General features: G+C 36.8%; 1 protein-coding gene across 1 annotated transcript; it reads right to left on the reverse strand.

Moving 5' to 3' along the window:
* Positions 1-6852: 6852 nt before the first annotated feature.
* Positions 6853-9422, reverse strand: LOC107623269 (uncharacterized). The gene is made up of 2 exons (XM_016325466.3): positions 9193-9422; positions 6853-8621 (listed from the first exon to the last, which is right to left on the reverse strand). The coding sequence occupies exon 2, from the start codon at positions 8585-8587 to the stop codon at positions 7028-7030; it is 1560 nt and encodes a 519-aa protein (XP_016180952.1). The 5' UTR covers positions 8588-8621; positions 9193-9422; the 3' UTR covers positions 6853-7027.
* Positions 9423-15941: the final 6519 nt, after the last annotated feature.

Genomic DNA, 15941 nt, shown 5'->3' on the forward strand with positions numbered 1-15941 from the left:
CACGGTGAGGGCCCCTTCAGGGCTGGAGGACGACCTCTGCCTCTTGGGGTTGTGGATAACCTTCAAGTCATCTTCCTCGACTTGTGGATCGGAGGTCGAATCCCCAGTACCAACCACCTCCTCACGGATAGGAGAAACGTGCGCCCCTTCAGCATTGCGGTCCGACATCTCGGTATCACGGGGTGGAGACACCGCTCGGTCCTCCTTATTTTCAGGCAGGGCCTCCGGCTTCCCGTCGACCGTCTCTTCATCGCTATCATCCAGGAAATTATTGTACAAATTCTTAAGACCTGTCATCTCGGCAGACATTCCCACTACAAAATAGTAAAGCAGGTTAGTCGTGAAGTCGGCATAACAAATCAAAGTAACAATAACGCAAAGGATGCAAGTTAAAGCTACTCACAAATATAATTTCTAGCGATCTCCCGGTCACCCATAAGGAGGTGGGGATTCACATGATTTTTTCCCAAAAACGGCCAACAACACGTCGGCAATCTTTTTGTCCACAGCGGACATCTCCTTGTAGGTCACCTTGATAAAGGTGTTGGCCCCCGCTCCGAAACTCCAATACGTCGGGATAAGGCGTTGCCCTTCTAACGACAGCCAGAAGGGATGGCGACCTTTGGTTGGACGCACCTTGAAATACTTGTCCTTGAACCCATGATAAGAGTCCTCGAACAAGCCAAAAATCCTCCGACCCTGGGCAGATCGGAAGGACATGAATCCTTTCCTCGTTTTCCCTTCTTTGGAAGGATTCGTAAGGTTGAAGAGAAAAAGAAAAACGTCGACAGAAATCGGCAGCTCTAAGTATTCACACACCATCTCGAAACAGCGGATGGAAGCCTAACTGTTCGAATGCAACTGTGGCGGCACCACAGAAATCCGGTTAAGGAGCGCCATTTGAAAGGAAGAGAAAGGAATGCGAACCCCCAATTGGGTGAACATCAACTTGTAAAACCAAATCCAGTCGGCAACTCGGGGGGAGTGAAGGTTGATTTCGTATAACCGTTCATTGGGGGCGGGAACGAAAACATCGTAGTTGGCCTCCTCGTCAGTCCCGCCGCACAAGTACTCGGCTTGAGAGAACTCTGTAAGCTCCTCCACACCTATCTGGTTTGGGGAGTCCTTTACGTCAGAGGTCACCCAAGTATACCGGTCGTAACCCGCGCTTGAAGAGGAAGCTCGTGAGACAATGCGAGGCATACCTACAGTGGGGGCACCACTCGGTTAGTCTACGAGGTCGGGAGTTCAGAAAAGGCCCAAAAACTACGTTTGGCCTATTCAATGACTGAAATTAAGCATGGCTGAAGCAGATTCTAAGTAAAAGCCTAAAAAACTAAAGTCCTGGAATGGTAACCCCCTAATGCTCCTACTTAACGCTAAGGTTATCCAGCATACAAATCAAATCAGAAGAGCATCATGCATACTACATTGATAATGAAGATAAGATAAGCGCAAAACAACGAACGAGGGGCGAGAGCTTACCAGGATAATTGCAGCAAGTCGAAGGGGAACAAGAAGAAGCAAATGCACTAGAACGCAGAAATGTTGCTCTGGGAAATCTGAGAGGGAAGAAGGTGGAAGCAGAAAGCAAGGAACTGGAATGAAAATGAAACGTAAAACTGATTGGGGACTAAGAAATTGACCCAGAAAGCACGAAAGGCAAAGAGCAAAACAGTCTTTGCGCGTTGGGTTTTGAAACAATTCATTTGAGCATTTAATGCTTAGTGCGAAGAACGAGGCAACGAACGGTTATCCTCGGCGACGAACGGTTATCCCCAGCAACGAACAGACATGCACGCAAAGAGGCACGTCCTCTCCACGAGCAGCCGACCTAGCGGCAACGCGCAAGAGAAGACATAACACGCCACCAATAACCCTCACGATCCTTGCTGGTGCGTTGGGGGCACTGTTACGGCCTGGCCCAAACATCGGTCCACCCGTCCCGACTCACAGTCCACCCGACCCGAATGGTCGGGTGTGAGGTGCTCAGCCACCGACCCAGACACGCGTCCTTGACAGCTCTCCACTACAGCTGTATTAGGAAGCTTCGAGGAAGATGGGTCTGCCCTTGTGGGACCCACCTCTGACACGGTATATATGGGGAGGGTCCTACCCCTCCCCCAAGGTACGTCACATACCACTCTTCTCACTTTTTGCCTGCACACCTGACTGACTAGAGCGTCGGAGTGTCTTTGCAGGTGACACCCCCTCTCCACACGAAGAACTCGGGACGTCGGCTACTCCTCCTCCAACCCAACAGCCCGGAACCAGGCGACACCCCATCTCACCAACCAAAGTATCTCCCCGACCCGTCCGGTACACGAACTACCAAACAAGTTAAATGACTAAAACTTGATAAATTTTGGCTGAGTTATTTAAATAGGAAAAAAAGATGTGTGATTTTTTTTATATATTTTTTAAGTGAGTTTAATACTATTATGAAAAAAAAATTTGTCAGAACACACAACGGTGAAAATATTTTGTATGTGCTTAAAATTTTTTAATGGTTAAAACAAAAACGGCACTGCCATTTTGTGTAAAAATAAATAATTAAAAAGTGATGATAGTTGAAAACGTCGTTGCTGTTTTGTGATGGGATAATATTTTTTTATTTTAAAAGATAGAAAACGGTTGTGCCGTTTTATGCTGAAATGAATTTTATCGTTGAAAATTGTCAAAACGGTATTGATATTTTGTAGAAAAAAAAAATATTAGTACTAGTGTCAATAAAAAAATATAAAATTAACTATAAAAGGTACGTTGGTGTCATGCTGGAAACACTTTGAGTAAAGTAGAAAGTGAGCAATACAAAATTTTTCGTTTTTAAATTTTGAGAAAGCTTAGAACTTTTAGTTCTTTAGCAGTTGAAGTTGTTTTGCATTTGTTGAGTGAAATAAGTTGTAGGTAAATGTAATAAGTGTATAAAATGGAGAGTTATGTTAGTTTAAGAATATATTTCAATGGTCAGATTTTGCATGATACACATGAGGGTGTGAGTTTTTTGTGTGAGAATCCATGTGTTATTGTTGTTCCTCTTTCAATAATATATGAAGGACTTAAGAGTGTACTTTGTCAAAGTGTAGATCATCAAGGCCTGAAGAGAGTGACAAATATTTTGTACAGACAACCTGTGTTAGTATTTGACAGTTTTGTTCAATTTCAAATAATGCATGTGGCTGATGAAGCTGGTATACAATGAATGTTTTCGACCTACCATCAAACTAGAACACGAGCCTCACTTATCGAGTTATACGTTGAGTTCGAAAAAATTGAACTAGATGCGTTATAATACCGAAAGTGATGAAAAGTTTGAAGGTAATTACCAAGTTATTAGTCTAACTAAAGATGTGGAAGAAGATGATATATCAGTTGAAAGAGATGTAGTAGATGTTGCTAATGCACTAGTGGATCAAACATCTATCTAAAGAGCCATTGTTTATGCATACTTTGAATCTTGATGTCATGCATGTTCCAAAATTTTCTGAATATATCAATACATATATTATTATTATTATTATTATTATTATTATTATTATTATTATTATGCAACGGATGTTCAATCTAGTCTATTTAAGCGGGTTATTCCCCGAAAATGCCATTCCTTTTTCATTGGGGGTCAAAATCTTCCTTATTTGGTCAATTCCTGCATAAAGGTAGGGCATTAATTTTACTATTATTATTTTGTTTTATCATTCGTGCAAGTTCTACTATTGTTGTAGACGGTAAATTCATCGTCGAAATGGAGTTTAGCTCTAAAGAGGTTATGATTGTAGCAGTTAAAGAGTATACCATTCAGAGGAGCGTCGATTATAGGGTGTATGAATCAGAACCGACGACATTCTATGCTAAATGCGTACAATACAGAATAAGTTGTAATTAGCTTATCAGAGTTAGTCTTATAAAAAAAATAGTATTGTTAGGTGATAAGGAGGTATAACGGTAGTCACACGTGCATCAGATCTATCATCTCTCAAGATCATGCCAAACTGGACTCTGGTACAATTGCAGAAGCAATAAAACCATTGGTTGAAGCCGACCTATCCCTAAAGGTGAAATCTGTAATTGGTGAAGTGCAGTCGAAGTTCAACTATATGATAAGTTATCGCAAAGTACGGTTGGCCAAGCAAAAAGCAATTGAGAATATATTTGGTAGTGGGAAGCTTCTTATGAAGCTTTGCCGACACATGGTTTGAAGCAATGGTTGCAAAAGAATCATCAGTAGCCATTGAGTACGAAACTCCATATGCTTACCATCAATGTCCTTGCAATCATACCTAAATGCCCAATATAAGGATCGATACATATGTGCAAGGCAAGCTGAACCCCAACTAAACTTATAAATCTGAAAAAATTCACGAAACAACGGCAAATACTTCCAGTGCACATTGATTCCAGATTTGTCACTAAATAACGTCGTTCCAAATAGACACATTATGTGACATTTTACATAATTTTTTTTACTTACTAAGTCAGTCAAATATTGGCGCCACTTTAGGGTGCAGAACCATGCTAGCTTGATTTCGCTTTTTCTATGGTCGTATGGGACAGGAGCACTACCAAATTGGGTAATGCACTCATTCTCTAGCCCACTTATGCTGTGGTCAGTTGATCCAGTAACTGGCAAGCCGTGAGTTTAGAGTCCGGCAACGTTCTCAAAGATAATCATGCACTCGCCGTGTGGAAGATAAATGCGTCTCAAGTCGTCACCTTTCAACCAGTGCATCTATAGTTGGACCGTGAGACATGATCCTCCCAATCTGAGAGATATGATAAAATCCGCTTTCTTTGAGTTGTTCTTCCACCCTAACATCATATGAGTCTATTTAGTGTAAATGTCGTGTGCAAATTTCTTGAACTCTGAAAACAAAAGTAATAACTAATCGTCAATAACCAAAACTAGTCAATATTACTAAATTAATATTCGGTTTAGTAACAAATATAATTAATAATTACTAAAAATTCAAATAATTTATAATTACTAATTAAATTATTAATTCTTAAGCACATCAATAAATACAAATTATTTACATATACAAAATGTTAAAGATATTATGATATATGCTCGTCAGCACGTGTGATATTATGTTTTCTTATTTTTATCTTTAACTCTATAATAAAAAATATATGAACCGTTATTTATATTTTTCTTTTTTACTGAAAACATTAATAATAATAACTCTTAATCTATTTACTAAACACATGTCCTAAGTATTAATAATTATCCAATCTAAATCTGTTTCTATTGTTCCCCATATATATTGCAAAAAAAGCCTAAAATTAATAAACATAGCTAAAATTTAATAACAATAATTCTATTTTTCAATAAATAATTAAAATTAAAAAAACGTAACGGTATATATATATATATATATATATATATATATATATATATATAATTCAATTTTATTATTAAAAACTAAACACACTACACATATAAATTAACTAGAAATTTAAACTAATAAAAATTGAAACATCTAACATTTTATATTAAAAAAATTCTAAAAATAACCTATACTCATTAAATAATAATCAAAGCTAATATATTTTAGTCAACTTTTAACCTAAAAACCTAAATCACTAAAAAATTATATCCTAATTAAATAAATAATTCTGTTTTAAAATTAATTATTTTAAATAAAATTAAAATTACTAAATAATTATGTTTTTTAATAAATTATTTAAAATATAACTAAAATTACTAAAAAGGTCTGTTTTTCAAAAAAAAAAAAACAAAACTATAATTGCTAAAACGGGTTGTTTTTCAAATAAATTATATAAAATGAAACTAAAATTAATAAAATTTCTGTTTTTTAAAAATATTAATTAAACTAAACTAAAATTAAAAAAAATATATACTAACATCCAATTAATACTACACACTAACGAAAATTTATCAACACTAACAATTAATATTACTATTGTAACTATAACAAAAAAAATATATTTTTTAACTACTCCTAATCAACTAACAATTAATTTATTTATCTACTTAACAAAAAATTAATTTAAAAAAATTATATACTATTTGTTTCTAGAACTTTTAGCTCAAAAAATAGGATTAATCCTAACTAACTACTAATAAAACGTTTAAAATACTAACCTATTTCTATGTATGATTGGCTGCCCTTTTTTTTGTTGTGGGTAAGTAAAATCCAACTTTCAACTTTGTTCTTCAAACAAAATGGGATAAAGGAAATGGAGACTCTGGACCGAAGAAGAAAGAATGAAAGAAGAAGAGGATTGGCTCTTTAGTTAAAGTGTGGGAAGAGAGAGGGAGTTGCCACGTGTCAGCCATACATAGCAAAACGTTGGTAACGTTTTCCGCTTAATGGTATCGATGTCTTCATCGCGGCAAGTGGCAACTGACGTCTCCCATAGCGCCGTTAATCTCGCCTGTTAGGCCATTTTGGTGGGTAACACCACCGTTGGCCCAATATTAAAAAAAAAAAGTTCGATAAATTTCATCCAACCTACTATTCTAATTAATTAGAGAAGAATAAATTGACAAAAATACACATAAAAAAATTAGATATAGATAAAGGTACATATCAAAATTCGTAAATATAAGTACATTTAAAAGATTGATTTCGAAGGACAAAAAAAAACACATCCCAAGTCTTACAAATTCACTAACGACATGGTATTTTGTTCATCGAAAATAATCTTTCATGTGTATTTTGATATTTACAATTTTTGTGTATACTTTTATTCATCCCAAACTTTTTTATGTGTATTTTTCTCCATTTTACTCATTAGATAATTAAATGGATTGGCCTGCCAAGTAACAATCTTACTGATGAGCATTGACTATGAAAATATCGCCCTTTTTTCACACAAGCAACGAAGAAATGAACATAGAGGACTGCATCAATTACCAATTAAGCTGTTCGATCCTAGTTCAACAGCAGTACAAAAGAAAGACCGTACTATATAATGTTCATATTTTGTTGATAACAGAGAAACGCAAAATTGATAATACCAAAAGATCTACAACACCAAACTGAATAGACGAGACACATCTTACTTAGGATGCTATAACAGCATGATGACGCCTGAACCCTGTAAAGGCTTGAAGAAGCTCTTTGTATCCATTCCTATAGTGCTCAAGTGAAATGCATAGCTGCCGGATTGCCTCCCTCTTCTCTTCATCTCTATCTGAGATCACAACCTTCTGCATAGTCACCTCTTTTTCAAGCTCTTCCACATTCATTTTCAACTCATCAATTAGGTTCTTTCTTGTTTCCGATACTGAAATCAACTCTGCGTTTTGTGCACGTAGCTGGGATAACTCTCTGTCCACTTCTGTAATTTGATTGTCCCGGAAGCTTAGCTCAGCCATAAGTTTGTCAATCTTGGCATTGGCTTCATCTCTTTCAGTTGTGAGCATGTCATACTTTTGCTTATGCTTGTCAAATTCCATATTAACAGCTTCTACATCATGTCTTCTCTGATCAAGCTCTTCCTTCAAACAGCTGATTTCACCCTGCAAAGCCCTCTTTTCGGTAGCATGCTGCTCTTCTTCTTTCAATTTTTCGGTTTCAAATTGTATCAACTGCTTTTGCAAAAGATCGCCTCTAGCTTCACACTCCCGGAGTGTAGATCCCATCTCTTTTTGAATCGCTGACAAACTATGAATATTAGCTTGCATCTGATCTCTCTCCCAAGTGATTTGTGCCTTGGAAGTAAGCATTTCATCCTTCAATTTTTTCATCTCACGTGCATGCTTTGTTTCATTAGCTTTGTAACATGAAATTCTGCCCTCAAGCTGCAGAATCTGCTTTCTCCTAGAACCAAGCTGGCATTCTAATGTGGCTGTGTTTTCCTTTGCCACTTCAAGCTGTGCCTGCAACTCATGCGTGTCAGATGACCTACTCTGGAGTTCCTCTCTTAACCTTTCAAGTTCATCATTTGAGGTCTTAAGCTGTTCTTTTGCTGCCTCCAGCTGTTCCACCAAATTTGCAATCTTGTTGTAACAATCTGGAACATGAGTTTCCAATTCGGCTGTTTGCTTTTGCAACTCCAGTACCTGTCCTTTTTCGCATTCAAGATCATTCACTTTCACTTTTAATTCTTTCCGCACACTGTCAAGCTCATCTTTCAACTGGAGAATCTCCTGTTCCGAGAGTGAAAGTTTTAAGTTGGAAACTTTAAGCTCTTCCTCAGTTTTATTGAATTTGCTGACCAACTCTTCATAATTTCTATTCTGTCCCATCAGAAAGCTATCTGTTTTATCCTCCCCAAGTTTATGACTGTGTTGCTCTGCATCAGTATCAGGAAATTCTTGCATCTTAATACCTTTAGGCAGCCCTTTTTCATCAGTATTCACAGGTGTCTCATGGATGTCAGTTCCAGATAGACTAAAAGATTCTGTCTCCGAATCTGAGGATGTCGAGGAAGACGATCCAGGCTCCTCCTTCACAGAAGTCCCGAAGCTATCAACACCTGAGCCTGGAGACGAGAAGTCAATATTGACAGGTTCAGGGCCAGACTCTGGTAAACTTGGTTTCTGATGTGGTGTATAATACGGTGTCGCCTCCACACCCTTTTGGTTAAAATCTAAATCAGAATTATCAGAACCTTCCATCTAAAGTTTTGGGGGCTAAATCTATGGCAGGAACCTGCATGGGAAGGGAAACCAAATTTCCCAAAGGACTAAGATTTCTTATTCAATTATCAGGAATCAACAAGGATAAATGTCATGCGATTCAAACCATTTTTTTAAAAAGAAAAATCAATAATATGAATAAATAAAAATCTCAGATTGCAAATCCAGCTCTTTGCATAAAGTCCAAAACCCTAAAGAGAGATAGCAAGAGAAACATATCTGGAAAATTTAGAATCTCCACGCCTCTCATGTCATGTCATGTCATTACAAAGCCTAAAGCTAGAACTCATTGACCAAGATTAAAGAAAACCAAGAAAAAAGATGCATATTTATTGTTTTCCAGATTAATCCATTATTAACATAAACCGAAGTACAGTCCTGACTCTGTGTTCAACAGCATATTCCAAATTTTGGAAATGAAGTAAGGTTAGCTTTAAGTCAAGAACCTCCAATCAGAGAGTAAATAACCAATCAAGAACAGAAAATCACGATTCATCCGTCGCAAAATGAATTGTACAAGCGTATAATAATAACAACAACAACAACAACACTCCGAAGAAATGTATGATTTTGCGATGACTAACCTGGTGCGGAAATTGAAGCGATGGAAAAGACTGGGATTTGAGGGAAACAAACGAGAGTAAGGAACTGATGCTACTGATTACTAAATTGTGAATGTGAATGTGAATGCGAATGTCTTAGGATTAGGGAAGTGATGGGCACAAGAAAGAAAAATGGAAGAAAAAGGGTTAAGAGAAAAAATAAGAAAGCAAGTGGGTTTAGAAATGAGAAGGAAGAGAGAGTCTCGCACACTGAGCCAAAACGGAAAATGCCGACCAACTTCAGACACGTGGCCCCCTAATTTCTGGCCATCACCAAATCAGTTATCCCGCCTCTTTCATTTCCTCAAATTTCAATTCTCTCTCCCTCTTCCTTAATCCCTCTTTTGTCCCCTTTCGGTAGGGTATGCATGATCCGACTCGACTCGAAAATCTGATCCGGCCCCGAATATTTTAGAAATTATTTTGATGTGATTTTATCGGATTTAGAGTCGGATAAAGTTTAAAAAATAGATCCGGTCATTATTTTGGGTCGGGTTCGGACCATAATTCGGGTCACCTGAAGTCGATCCGGTGGTCCGGTCATCATACACAATTAATATTTTGTGTTATTAGTGATGAATGATGGTTATTCTTATGTGAAATTTAAGTATTGTAATATTTTGTGTTATTAGTTATTATAAGACTATAAGTTAATGTTTTATTTTTAAAATGCATAAGATTTTAGACTAATGTATAATATTGTGTTATTTATATTGATTTAAATATTTGGTGTTATTAGACAATATTAGTATTGATTATGGTTGTTATGCTTTAATTTTAGAGAAGAGTTGGTTCTTGTTATATTATTCTAAGTGAATTTTACCATGCAAATAATGGTTGGAGTCTTAGAAATTTGGATATTTTCACATGCTAGCTTATAAAAAAGTATCAAGATAATGTAGTGTTAATGGCCCAGTTTTTACCCAGTTTTTACCCGGTTTAATCGTAGCCCGAAAGTGTATAGATTTCATCGGGTCTAGAGTCGAGTTCGAGTCTAATAAATAGACCCGATATATATTTCGGGTCGGATCTGAATCACATCAAATCCGGTTTCACCAGACCCATGCACACCCCTACCTCTCAGAACAGAAATAGATCATCTCAATTTTTCTAATCTTTTTGTAAAGGGTAATTTTTTATATTATTTAATATTTTTTTTACATATTTTTTTTGTCTTACTAAAAAATGTATAATAAAAAACTACACTTTGAAAAAATAAAAATATTAAGAATATCTATTTCTTTCGACCCTGCTTTTTTTCATGGGTTCATCCCAAACTACTACTTTTTATTTGTTTTGGTAGGTTTGTTAGGTTAGGAACATGTCTGGGAACTCATAAGGTCTATTATAAAACAAAAATAATCATTTTTCAACTCAACTAATAATCAAAACTAACATACAGTTTATACGTTAAAGTATTCATGATTATAAGCACAATAATGCTCGAAAATTAAGTTAATTATTCAACTAAATCTAATTAAATTGGTATAACCTAATTGACATCACGTGTCATTATTTTTAACTACTTTTTGACTAAATACACTACTATATGTAATTGTTTTTTGACAATTTCTTTCTCTGCGTACTTCATTTTTTTTTTCTAATTTCTTTGCGGACTTCTTCTCCTCCTCTTCTTCATTTTCCTTCATCTTCTTCTTTTATTATTGTCGTTGTCACCACCACACCATCACCTCCATCTCCTCCTCCTTCTCATCCTCTTTTTTTTTTTTCATTTGAATTTCTTCTATATCCTCCTTCCTTTTCCTTCTCCTCCATTGTCATTATGGTTATCGTTATTGTCATCATCGTCGTCTTCTTCTTTTACATGTATAACAGTTCAAATCCAAAATGCACCGAAATTTTTTAATGATGACGACACACAAACAAACTCAATTTAAAACAAGTTTAAACCAGAATGCACCGAAATTAAATCAAGAATACACCGAAATTACTAAATGATAATTCAAAACTCCTCTTCCCCCTTTTTCATTATCATCATTTTCTTCTTCTTCTTCTCCTCTTCTTCCTCTTTTTTTCTCGTCTTTCTCCTTTGTTATCGTCGTCGTCACCACCACCACCACCTCCATCTCCTCCTCCTCCTTCTTTTCTCATTTAAATTTCTTCGTCTCCTCCTTTCTTTTTCTCCTCTTCTTCCTCCATCATCATTATTATCATCATCGTTATCGTTATTGTTATTATCATTGTCTTCTTTTTATATGTATAACAATTCAAATCCAGAATGTACCAAAATTTTTTAATGATGATGACACACAAACAAACTCAGTTTAAAACAAGTTAAGATCAGAATGCAACAAAGTTAAATCATGCACCGAACTCAAAACTCCTCCTCCTCCTTCTTCTTCATCATTATCATCATCATCTTCTTCTTCATCATTATCATCATCTTCTACTTGTCTTATTCATCATCTTCTTCTTGTTTTATCTTCTCATTATTCTTCTGGTTTTATTTTCTTAACAACAATAAAAACAAAAAAATCAAATAAAGAAGAAAAAGAAGAAACACATAATGGTGAAAAATTACTAGAAAGAGGAGGAGGATGAAAAAGAAAAAATGCAATAACAACAACAGCAATAAAAGAGCGATTATGAGAAGAAAACAAGCGAAGAAGAAGAAGAAGGAATGCGAAAAAGAAGGAGGAGAAACGCAAAGAAGAAAGAGAAGAAGAAGAAGGAGGAGGAGGAGGAGAGGAATGCAAGAATATTCACGTAGTTGAAGCGTGTATTCACGCTCTAACTAATAAAATTGATTTTTATTAGATTTGGACCAACTTAGTTATACTTAATTGTCAAAAAGACTTGGATGTATATCATGATTCGTTAATATTCAAACATAACATACCCCATAATTGTTGTATGCTTGATTATTCAAAAAAAATTATATAAACTAGTGTATTAATCCACCTTTTTATAATGACGATGATAATAATAATAAGGGGTAAGTATTTTTTTTGTCCCTAATATTTAAATTAGAATCAAAATCGTCCCTAACGTAATTTTTTATTTAGAATCGTCCTTAACGTTTTATTTCGTATTAAAATCGTCCTTTTAACTTTTTACGGACAAAAATACCCTCTAGCACTACCAGTACCTTTACCACCACCACCACCTCCCTTACTCCACCACTACCACCTCCCTTACTCCCATCAAATACTAATAATCAGATTCAAGAACACTAACAATAACATATTATTTAAGTTCAGAAACAACAACATCAAATTCAACAACAAAATCAATACACAACAATAATAAAATCAGAAAAATAATAAATCAAAATCAAAATCAGAAGTAGAAGCAAAGCAGAAACAAAGCAAAAGCAAAAGCAGACACAGACGCAAAAGCTGAAGAAGAAGCATATACAGAAGCAGAATAAGAAGCAGATGTAGAAGGCGAAGTAGAAGAAGAAGCAGAAGCAGATGCAGAAGCAGAATCAGAAGTAGATGCAGAAGAAGAAGCAGATGCAGAAGCCGAAGTAGAACCACCAGCGCCGCCCTTGCCTCTTCCCCTTCCGTCACCGCCTCGCGCTTCGTCCTTTCTTCTTCCTCGCGCATCTCCCTCTCTTCATTGTTCTGCTTCCCCGACGGGAGCTCGTGGGCGAATCGGCAGCGACGACTCAACGGCGTGGTTTCCCTCCAAGGCCCGATGACGATGCGACGACGGCAGCGAGCCCTAGTAGCGCCGATGCATCTCCTTTCCCTCTTCTCTTCTCTCCCATCGCAGCCCCTCTTTCCTTTCTTCTTTCTTTCTTTCTTTTCGATTTTCGTCAAAGCTGCTGACGGCGACGGCGTCTTCAAGTTTCGCCGGCGTCATCCCCCATCCCCCCTTCCCCCTCTCCCTTTCCCCTTTTCCTCCCCCCTCTCGCGCCTTTTCCCTTTTCCTTTTCCTTTTTCCTTTCTCCCCTCCCCCTCGCGTTTTTTTCTTTTTTTTTTTTAATTTTATAATTTTTTTATTTATTAAAATAGGGTAATTTAGTAATAAAATTAAAAATTTTATTAAAAAAAGACGATTTTAATATGAAAATAAAACGTTAAGAATGATTCTAAATTAAAAATTACATTGAAGACTGTTTCGATTCTGACCCTAAACGTTAGGGACAAAAAAATACTTACCCCTAAAAATAATGATGATGATAAATTTAAAATTAGTTAAGATAGTATGTAACAAAAGATTTTACTTTATAAATTATATATAATGAATAACATTTTGATAAAATAATTTGAGCATTAAACTATTCTTATATTTTTTTTATATAATAGATAAATAATAGATAGAAGATAGATAAGAGTATTCAAATAAATTTAATTTTTTAAGTGTTTTTTATTAAAAAAAAATCCAAATTTGGTTAAATAATTCAAAGAGGCGTTTAATATTTACTGTCAACAGGATGTACCGTGTGTTTTCACTTTTCAAGGGTATTTCGGTAATACAAATAGTGGTATTTGTAGATCCGATTAGATATGGCAAAAATTTCAATCTAATTTGCACTAAATTTGTCGGACCGAATTCAATATTTGAACTTTTTATGCTCGTATCCAATCTAATCCGATGTGCGGATCAAATCGGATCGGATATAATATATATCCACAAAATAAAAAATATTAAAAAAACTTGTTTCTATAAAAAAGTTAATAAAATAATTTTTCATTTTAATAAAGTCTATTTTTCCATTCGGATTTTTTATTTTAATAAATAAAATAAATGTAATATTTACAAAAATAAATATTTTTTAGAGAATTTACCGATTTAAATTCCCTTGCCATATCTTGTTTACAGTGTAAACGAGATATGGCCCGTTCACGCCTATATATAGAAGTCGTTTACAGCTGACTTCCAGACTCCAGTTTGACTTTGTCAACATCTTTCTCTCCTCTTTTAACCCTTTCTGACTATACCTTTGACCCAAGCGGTGATGGCGCACCAAGTGGGGAATGACAGGGACATAAACAGGCTGAACGAGACGATACATGATGCTGGGGCGGCCGACTTCGAGGTTAGTTTCATTATGGTTGTTAAATTTAATGATGTTGCCATTGTTAGGGTAGTCATGAAGATCTGGAACGTTGGTATATGAGTTAGGAGTTAGGTCTGTAGGGTTAATTTAGAACTCTATCCACTTGTGCTAGGTTTAGGGTGCCGGTAGACTGGATGCACATACAGGGCCCACTCAATGCTAGCAGCGGCACACTCGGCAAGTGCGTGCCGGCACAGATAGTGGAGAGACTGGAATAAACCGGAATCACATGTGCCCTCCGATAGCCGAACCCGAAATGAACCATGACCCCACCCTTCTGACGGCTCTAGTTCCTCCACAACAAACATGGATGCCCGCCTATCGCAATGGGTCACACGCATCTTCGGAAAGCTTTCCCTATTCTTCTCAATGGCCGCTAAGAGTCTCTGTGAGAAGCGGTTTCCGGCCGCCAACTGGCTCTGCGCTTCCCTACCCTTTGTAACAAACAACTTTTGCAGTCTCTTATGTGTCCAAACCTCCGACTACTGTCGAAATGCTGAAGCCAAATCTCCTTTCTGAACCGACCAGCCCAGTCTGCCATCGCCGGAGAGACGCCCCTCATTGCATCCATGTACTACTCAAACTCGGCCTGACTTGGACTGTAAGCAGGGTTTATGAGGTATCGCTTGCCCTCGACTGACTTGAACCAACTCATGAAATTCGCAGCCATATGTCTAATACAGTAAGCATGGAACGCCCTAGGGGGATGCCACCCACTATCATCGGCTCCTAGAGCGGCCTTGATGGCCTGAGATCTGTCCGATATAACCAGTAAACGTGTCAGCCTGACTAGCCATATCTCGTTTACAGTATAAACGAGATATGGCAGGGGAATTTATTTTGGTAAATACTAGTAAAAATATTTATTTTGGTTAATATTACATTTATTTTATTTATTAAAATAAAATTTTTTCATTTTTTAAATATATTTATTTTTAAAATATTATTAAACTATTTTTTTAAAAATAATAAATATAAAATAATACAACATATATAAATAATAATTATTAATTAAAATAAAATATTAATACAATATATATATCATTATTTATTATTCGGCGCGAATCGACAGATATAAATATGATATCCAATCATGGTTCTGAAAACTGAATCAGACCGGCCGGTTCAACTAGAAAAACCGAAAACCGGTCACCTAGCCAATTCGGGTAAGGCAAAAAACCGCCTGGCAAAAAACCAGTGAGAAAACTGGTCGAACCGGCGGTTAATCGGTGGACTGGAAGAACCGTCCAGTTTTTAAGCGGTTTTTTGTTTGGATATTAAACTACTAAACGGCGTCGTTTTGAAGGTGAAAAAAAAGAGAAGTTAAACGCAACGAACCCTAATCCTAATCTCAGTCTCACACTCTCACAAGAGAAAGCATAGCATAGCCACCACGGGCAGAAGAGAAAGCACCCACGGGCCACGATCGAGCAGCCCCTCTTCGCCGTCGCATAGCCACCACCATCGCCACCGCATCCCACATCCCACAGCCCCTCTTCGTCGTCGCCGAGCTCCCATCCTCGTTGGTCGTCGCCAAGGTCACCTCCTCCATCGTCGTCGCCGAGCTCGCCTCCTCCATCGTCGCCGTTACTTGCCGCCGGTAATACTCTGTTCTTATTCGTTTGCGCCGTCCACCTCGCCTCCTATTTAATCGTCTCCTCCTCCTTCCACCTCGCTGCCTTCTGATTTTCTGTGCTTGATT

The sequence above is a fragment of the Arachis ipaensis genome, chromosome B10, assembly GCF_059453495.1.
Source record: "Arachis ipaensis isolate K30076 ecotype BB chromosome B10, ASM5945349v1, whole genome shotgun sequence".
Lineage (NCBI taxonomy): Eukaryota > Viridiplantae > Streptophyta > Magnoliopsida > Fabales > Fabaceae > Arachis > Arachis ipaensis.